Consider the following 8,742-nt stretch of genomic DNA (forward strand, 5'->3'; position numbering starts at 1 on the left):
TTTAAACATGTTATTAGATTAAAAAATGGACATTATAATGGTTATAATTTTATTTTGATGTTTATGCGTTGTTCATGAGAGGGTTAAATTATCCCATTCCATTTTAATTTGAAGTCTTTGCAAAGGATTCTTTTAGTCGACAATTTTCTTGAAGCAATGGAGGAAATAAAAAGTGTTTGAATAATTAGCCTACACACTAACTTTTATGTTTCTCATAGCTTTGAATCCTAAGATTCTTTGCTCCCCAGGGAGTTGTCCTTTTCTCAATATTTAACTTTTTTCAAATGGAGAAGAAATAGAAACGGCATAAGTCCTGCTGTTAGCATATATTGTTGTATTTGGGTTTTTCTTTTCGGGCTTCCCCTCAAGGTTTTTAAAACGCGTTTGTTAGGGAAAGGTTTCCACACCCTTATAAAGCGTGTTTCGTTCTTCCCTCCAACCAAAGTGGGATTCTCACAATCTATCCCCCTTCGGAGCTCAGTGTCTTCGTTGGCACTCATTCCTTTCCCCCATCGATGTGGAATCCCCACCAAATCCATCCCCCTTCGGAGCCAGCGTCCTTACTGGCACACTGCCCCCGTGTTTCCCCCGGGAAACAGCCTCCTCGCTGGCACATAGTCCAGTGTCTGGCTCTGATACCATTTGTTAACGACCTAGGCCCACCGCTAGCAGATATTCTCCTATTTGGGCTTTCCCTTTCAGACTTCCTCTCAACGTTTTTAAAACGAATCTTTTAGGTAAAGGTTTTCACACCCTTATAAATGATCTCAAAGATTGTTGGGATGAAATGTCGAGATCAGGTTTGGTTGGACCGAGCGATGACGACAAAACTTATTAGTGACTTGTATGACTTGATATTGATAGAAAAGCCAAAGATTACATCGACAAGATCTATTGAAAACGTGTTTTTGGATCTGAACGACATACTGTTACTATACCTCTCCATAGAACCCGAGCCCAATATGTATATGATTTGTCTATATGTTTTTCTTTTTTCATATCGATTTCAATGAAATAACTTAATTTAAAAGTCCAGGATACTTTGAAGACATTATTAAATCAGTTTATTTAAAATTCTAGAATATAACAATAAATATCATTTTAATAATTCAATTATAAAACAAATACAAACTTGTAATTTGGAATTCCGTAGAGAAAATTACTTAAAGAATAATTATAAAATAAATGAATAAATAAGTAAAAAGATAATTACCTAACTTAAAACATTTTAAATATTTATAAATAACTGATATTGTTTTCAAAAACATAATAATAATTAACAACACTACAATTCAAAACAAATTGAAATTTAATATACAATTTCAAACAAAATATGAAGGTCAGAAAAACGGAGCCCCTTTGTTTCCAATTTCCAAAAAGTACCCCCCACAAGACCCCTTCAGACGTATAAATAGACTATACTGTATACTTCTTATCGGGTACAAATCGACTAGACTGTATACTCCTTTTAAAAGTACCCTCCTCAAAACTAGCCCCTTCAGACGTATAAAAGAAGTGCTATACAGTATACTCCTTAAAAAAGGACCCCTCTCAAAAGACTCTCCTTTAGACGTATAAAAGTACTATACAGTATACTCCTTAAAAAAGACTTAATGCATTTCTTAACCTTCACTCTCAATGATATCACACCCTTCTCACTATCAATAACATCTAACTCACACCAAAGAATCCCATACTCCTTACACCTTCCGACTCTGATGGTTTTGATGTGTGATCATCGGAGACTGGATCCTCCTTTTAGAGTGAGGCACCCTCCACTGTGCGCCAAAGCCGAAGGCGTAGTGGCATTCCCTTCGGTGACTGCATTATCCTCATGCAGGGCGGGGTAGCGAAACTGAGGTATGACGTTTAGACATATAATAAGCTCTTCCCTTACTCCTTACGCCTGACACTGGTTGTGATGTCTTCCCTCTGATGTGAAGGTTTTTGCTTACTTACTTTACATCATAGGCACGATCAGTGGATTAGGGCACCATCCACTGTGCGCCAATGCCGAAGGCTTAGTGGCATTTCCTTCCTTCGGTGACTGCATTATGCAGGTGCAGTGCGAGTAGGGAAACAGCTGTATTAAGTCTTGCTGTATCTAGTTTTTGGTATAGAGAGTTTTTCGCGTATGGGGAATTTAGCGGTATGGGGAATTTTTCTCATCAAAGACTATTACCACTAAAACATCCTTCGGTCTATCGAGTTTTTGCCCACAAAGACAATTACCCACAAAACATCTTACCCTGAATCGGAGAAAGAAAGAGGCTTTCCCCATATTATTTTTATATTGATTAATATTAGTTCTTGCAAGAAAGCCTTTGTTTCCAATTTCCAATCAACAACGGAGAGATCTAGGACATACACGAACACATACTTCACAAGCAATGCATTTATCAAATTCAAAATGGATTCGACCGCAGAAACGCTCCGATGCGATTAATTTTTCGTAAGGATATTGAATAGTGACAGGCAAACGATTTGCATGGGATAAAGTAATCATGAAACCCTGACCAATGATAGAAATGGGTGAGTATAAAAGTATTTAGTAAGCTCTCATTGCATCCTTATCCTATTAGATTATCATGAACCTTCTCTGGACTCTAAGAATTTCATGTCTAATCTCTATTGCTATCTAAGTAAAATCTATAAGAATTTTTAGTAAACATGCTTATTGATAAAATTTATCAATGTTTTAAGAAATACTTATGTTTTTTCTTGAATAATTATTATAAGTCTCAATTTATTAGTGTAAGGTTTATTTTTTTAAGTAAAGATATTCTTTTATAGACTGTATGGGCTAATGAAACATGGGTATGATATTGGAATTGGAATTCAAAAGAAAATTGGGCATTTATTACTTGAACCATGAATGTAATCTGATGGGACAGTATGACAGTATTGATAATAATTTTCATTAGAGTATTTGTAGAGATGAATGATACCATAGGCCCAAAATTGTTAAACATAAAATAGGAGGGCTTTGGAAAATACGGTACCTTCACTATTTGTAAAATAACAATGCTAAGATGTGTCATAAAAGAAGAGAGTTCTTATAATTTTATGAGGTTAGACATTTTGTATTAATGCATCGATAAATTTATTGGGTATGGTTTCATATCATGTGAAATGAACACAACTCTTGATATTGTCCACACAATAGGAGGACAATAGTATGATATTGTCCATTTTGAGCATAAGCTCTCATGGCTTTGCTTTGGGCTTTCTCAAAAGGCTGAGCATAAGCTCTCATGGTCCCAAAAGGCTAAGCATAAGCTCTCATGGCTTTGCTTTGGGCTTTCCCAAAAGGCTGAGCATAAGCTCTCATGGCTTTGCTTTGGGCTTTCCCAAAAGGCTGAGCATAAGCTCTCATGGCTTTGCTTTGGGCTTTCCCAAAAGGCTGAGCATAAGCTCTCATGGTCCCAAAAGGCTAAGCATAAGCTCTCATGGCTTTGCTTTAGGCTTTCCCAAAAGGCTGAGCATAAGCTCTCATGGCTTTGCTTTGGGCTTTCCCAAAAGGCTGAGCATAAGCTCTCATGGCTTTGCTTTGGGCTTTCCCAAAAGGCCGAGCATAAGCTCTCATGGCTTTGCTTTGGGCTTTCCCAAAAGGCCGAGCATAAGCTCTCATGGCTTTGCTTTGGGCTTTCCCAAAAGGCCGCATACCAATGGAGAGAATATTTTTTGATTATAAACCCATAATCATTCTCTATTAGCCGATGTGGAACATTCATCCGTATTTCATTAAATATAAAAAATATCATTCTTTAGTTAAAATAGAAAATTAAATATGAGAAAAAGGGTAGAAAAATCATTTCATTTAAGAAAAAAAATAGAAATAATGAATTTGTCTACACCATAGTGATTTAGTTTGGCTTAGGTTTTGCTTTGTTAATAGACAAAGAAAACTCCATGTGCAACAATGCTACTCTCATGCTTGTGTGGTACTTCCAATTGGTGTAATGGTTGGGGTTCGAGCAGTGCTTCCAACTGATGCAACCTCTGGGGTTAGAGCAGTGCTTCCAACTGATGCAACCTCCGGGGTTAGAGCAGTGCTTCCAACTGATGCAACCTCCGGGGTTAGAGCCTCCGGAGTTTGAGCGATGCTTCCGAACGGTGAAGCCACTAGGACTTCTGTGCTACTTGCAATTGGTGCAATCGCTGGGGTTTGTGTGTCATGTGATCCAAAGGCACGAAATGAAAATTGATGATCGAGCTTTACGACGCCAGTGACATCGCCATAAGTGGCACCCACTTTCACACAATATTGCCAAGCAACCACCAAGAAAAGGGTGTGAAAGAGCTTGAAACCTTTGCCCATTGCCATTGTGGATTGTCTTTTAAGTTGTAGGGTTACAAGCTCGTTTCACAAATGATGAAGAGTAGCAATGACTATGGTGTGAGTGCTTGGATTTTAGTGATGATGTGAAGCTCTATATATAGTTGGATGAGAAAACTATACTTAGAAAAAACTACAAAATTTAGAAAGGCTTCCAAATTTTCCGGTCATGAAGTATTCCAAATATAGAAGGTTTGACTATTTAATTTTTTATTTCTAATTTCTAATTTCTCCCTCCCTTAATTTGAGTGACTTTAACGATAATTATATTTTTAAACAAAAACATACCATTGATAGTCTCTCCTACGTTTGATGTGTAATAATTTGATATTTTATTTTATTTTAAGAACTCAACATTATCCTATAATGTGGTAGAGATTTTTTTCTTGATGGATTGTATTTGTTTGGATTATTTGTCTCATTCATACATGAGAAATAAGGTTGTCAACTATTTGTAGTTAATAAGATCATGTTTGAAGGTTATTATAATTTTTTTTTGTAGTTTTGAGACCACATTTGAGGTTTTCAAAGACGATGAGAAACAATCTTTTAGTTTTTAGATTATGATAAAGAGTAAGATTTTCACTACTATGTAGTTTTGAGGTAATGTTTGAGACTATGAGAAAGAATAAGATTATTATCAATTCTAATTCTAAGATCATGAGAAACAATAAGGTTGGCGACACTCTTCATAGTTTTAAAATCATGAGAAACAACAATGTTGTCGAGTAGGTGAAACATGAGCATGATATGGGTTTAGACTATGTGCTATACGACACTCTATTTTATGACCAATGATCAATATTGTACGGTAGGATGTTGTGACCATGTAGGGATGATTAGGAGACTTGCTAAAAGTATTTACACGGTCTGACAAGAATATGGGGTGATTTCTTCACGTTTGACTTGAGGACTACATGGACGTCACCATCATCATTTGCACGGAAGCCTATTTCCTCTTGACACCCCCGATGATTGGGAGTTCGTATAGATAGGGCAAAGCTCCAAAATTAGCTTATGTGCCAAAAGAATATTATGAATGAAAATGAGCAGAGGATCTATAACATGGATACATAGTAGTTGGCAAACATGAGGGTTGACCTATTAAGGAGTTGTCAACTAATTTCTTGTAGTGCACCTCATAAATTATGATACATTGGTTTTATTACACAGGAAATAGTTAAGAGCCGACTAATTCATTTTAGGATCCAGCACCGAAACTTAATGAATAGATGCATTTCAATAAATTGAGTGATATACTATATCGCTTAAACTATGAGGGACTATAAAAAACTAAACAGGTGAAAGAGTGAAGCCCAGATAGGATTGGAACATAAGAAAATTATATTTATTACATCTAAAGTAAAGTTTAAGTTTTTACCATACAAAATTGGACACAAAATAGGAAAGGCTCTAACATGTAGGTTTAGCTCTCCATGGCACCTGCGCTGCATTCACTCTCAATCGACCCATTACTAATCCTTACCTTAAAAATATGTAAAAAAAACAAATATAAAAGTCAATAAGCAGCCTACTTATCAGTTCTTAATCGTGTCTATAATTGATGCTAAAGTACTATTTCTATGATTTGACCAAGACCTTAAAATAATTTCTTATCCTGAGGACCTTGGTTCTAAACCATGGATCATGAGTCATGATACTCAGTCAATCCTTATACTAATCCCAAAAAATTACTCCCCTAGCAGAACTAAAAAGGGCAAATAGTTGGTGAATATCATGAATCTATACTTGTCATCCCATTAAAAAAAAAAAAAAAGTCAAACAACTTGTATGTAAACATGGGCACGTTTCCTCTAACATTGGATGGACATCCTGCCTAGGTGCGAAAAAACAGGAACATGGAACATGACATCCACAAACTAAAACATGGATAGGATATCTTGCAAGAAACATGGACACGATGTCCTACAAAGAATATGTATATGACATCTGATTTGAGCCAGAAAAACATGGGATCATAATCCATATCATGGTGGGAGATCTAGGATGACAAAGGTTATTGATGAGAGTAGAACCTAACAGCCTTAGTGGCTTAGGACTTGAGTTGGGCTTTATTGATGACCAACCTATCTTGCTTGGTTCTTCACCTTAAAGTTCTAACTCCAAGCACAAAACTTAAGGCACAACCAAGGCACAAGTTACAAGTCAGAATGTGATATATACCAAGCCGTATTCCAAGCAATAGGTCATAATCATAAACATTTTTTAATCACATGAAAATCATAAATGTTTATTAAAGAATCATTAGGGTTATTTTCCTAATTTTTTATCAAAGTATTTGCTTAAACCCCAAATATGTTTTAATAAATTTGAAGCCATATAGTCATCTAGTAACACCATAAATGAGTTTCATGTAAAATTTCATATCATTTCAAGTTCGTTAAAGTCTTAGAAATACCACAAGATCATAAGTGTATTTTGGTCCCTTTCCTCCCCAATTTTGGTTTAGAATCTAAACTAGCTCTAATTACCTTGAAATCTTACATACTCCTTTATATCCTTATAAATATGCCCGATATAGATTCTTAAGTCATTTTGAAATATGCTACTACTCCTTGCTTGGGAAGGTATATTGAAAAAAGTGCAAATAATTACAAGTATAAGTGCAAGCATATACTATCTATTATGAACCAAGGCATCAGTCATGCAATATAAACTTCAAGGAACATGCGAAGAAAATGTTGTTCAAATTATCACAATATATTGCAATTCATGCCACATTAAAGAAGAATAAAGTTTCATTTATTATTAGATAGTTACAAATTTTGGGTGGACGATAATTCAGAGATATGGTGGTTTTTTTTAATGTATTTAAGGTTTATTTATATAGTAATTAATTTTGGCTATGAAGTATACATAGTAGTTAATTATGGTCATAAAATATGAAAGTTATAACTCGTAAATGCTTATGTAAGGTTAAGAGTTTTAATTTTAAGGCTATATAAAGCCATGTATGTTGTTTTTGTAAATGAGACTTGAAAAAGATAGTAACAAGGCCAAGTGCTAAATTTCGTTACAATTCTATTTAGTTTAGATTACATGTTTAGAATTATTCAGGCTTGATATGTTCGACCTTACCTGTGGAGTCATTCAAATCTCAAACAAGTTCTCTTGCCTTGATATATTCGATGAACAAGGTAATATGAATCTTACTTCACTTGTAGTGATTCCTTATCAGTTTTTAGCAGAGTTTTCCCTTGGGTTAATTCCTAATCGCTATTACAAGTACGAAGTAATAAAAAATTATCAATTCCTAGAAAAGAGTGTGAATGGTTACTTATATGGATGACGTGTGTCTTCCAAAGCTCGTTTTCTAGTGACTTAGTGCTCCAAAATTCTTGAAATTACTCTCATGGGACCTTATTCAAGTTTAATTAGGATCAATATCAAAATTGTGGTGAAAATAGTCAAACGGAGGTCGGGTGAAAAAGGAGACTCACACGCGCTGAAAAGTGCCTACACGTGCACAAGTGGAGTCTTTCACTCATATTCACAAGCGCGTGTCACACACATTGTAGGGTTCATACTCATCTGATTTTTTAGGTGGGTCGGGTCGGGTCATGGATTGGGTTTCCATTTTTCTCATTGGGTCCGGATAGAGACCAAAGATCCCCCTTCGAATCTTCCCTTGCCAGATGAGAGTTCCGACCACCACGCTGCATACTTCAAATCTCTATTCTTTTGCGACTAGTCGGCGGCCGACACATGTCGCTTCCTCAAGTACACACGCCTACCATCGAGCCAAAGCCAACGTGTCTATGTAAATATTTTTTAATGAATTACTTTCTAAAACTTATTATTCATCCGAATTTCATGTTTATCCTAAATTCTTCAGATTATTGTATCTTTTTTAATGTATCTCAATTCAAATTTTTTTCTTACCAAAGTTGAAAAGTTCTGATCCAAATTTCTTTTTAAACTAACCTCATAGAGATTCATAAACCATGGAAGGAAATATTCATGTTCAAAGTTGGCTAGAACCTCATTTCTTACCCTTCTTGAGGTTAAACTTTGAGATCGAACTACTAATGAGTTTGGCCTCAAGATTCGTTCACAAAAGATGTGAAAAATCTTCTCTACAACAATTTGGTTAAATTTGAGAACCTACATAGATAGAAATCTCATGTATATAGAGAAAAATAGTGCCTAAAATTTAAAATTTTTAGCTCTCTTTCTTTCTCGATTTTTGATGGTTTTGGATAATCAAAGCGTCTAGAATGCTTCTCCTATCACTTATAAACAATTTTACGAAGAGACCTTGGTCAGAAACGACACCAAACGACCAAAATGAAGGTGAAACGATTTTCTCCATCTTTCATCACTTTCAAACCTATCTGTCCTTTCTTTCTTTCATTTTTCTTTTCTTTTTATTTTTCCCCAAT

At 35.4% G+C, this 8,742-nt stretch overlaps 1 protein-coding gene across 2 annotated transcripts; it reads right to left on the reverse strand.

Annotated features, from left to right (window-relative positions):
* Positions 1-3,716: 3,716 nt before the first annotated feature.
* LOC111432782 lies at positions 3,717-4,411 on the reverse strand. 2 transcript variants are annotated; one of them, XM_023069728.1, is made up of 2 exons: positions 4,073-4,411; positions 3,717-4,036 (listed from the first exon to the last, which is right to left on the reverse strand). In XM_023069728.1, the coding sequence occupies exons 1-2, from the start codon at positions 4,325-4,327 to the stop codon at positions 3,932-3,934; spliced, it is 360 nt and encodes a 119-aa protein (XP_022925496.1). In that variant the 5' UTR covers positions 4,328-4,411; the 3' UTR covers positions 3,717-3,931. The 2 variants fall into 2 exon arrangements, with proteins under 2 accessions (XP_022925496.1, XP_022925497.1); XM_023069729.1 differs by having other exon boundaries at positions 3,717-4,000; positions 4,037-4,411.
* Between the last annotated feature and the right edge of the window lie 4,331 nt (positions 4,412-8,742).

This window comes from Cucurbita moschata, unplaced genomic scaffold (genome assembly GCF_002738365.1).
Source record: "Cucurbita moschata cultivar Rifu unplaced genomic scaffold, Cmos_1.0 Cmo_Scf00040, whole genome shotgun sequence".
Lineage (NCBI taxonomy): Eukaryota > Viridiplantae > Streptophyta > Magnoliopsida > Cucurbitales > Cucurbitaceae > Cucurbita > Cucurbita moschata.

Bases quoted from the DNA above. Each gene is read 5' to 3' on its own strand.
- LOC111432782 (XM_023069728.1), bottom strand. From the start codon at position 4,327: ATGGCAATGGGCAAAGGTTTCAAGCTCTTTCACACCCTTTTCTTGGTG. The intron at 4,037-4,072 runs GTTGCATCAGTT...CTAACCCCGGAG, and splicing joins CGGAGGCTCTAACCCCGGAG to GTTGCATCAGTTGGAAGCAC.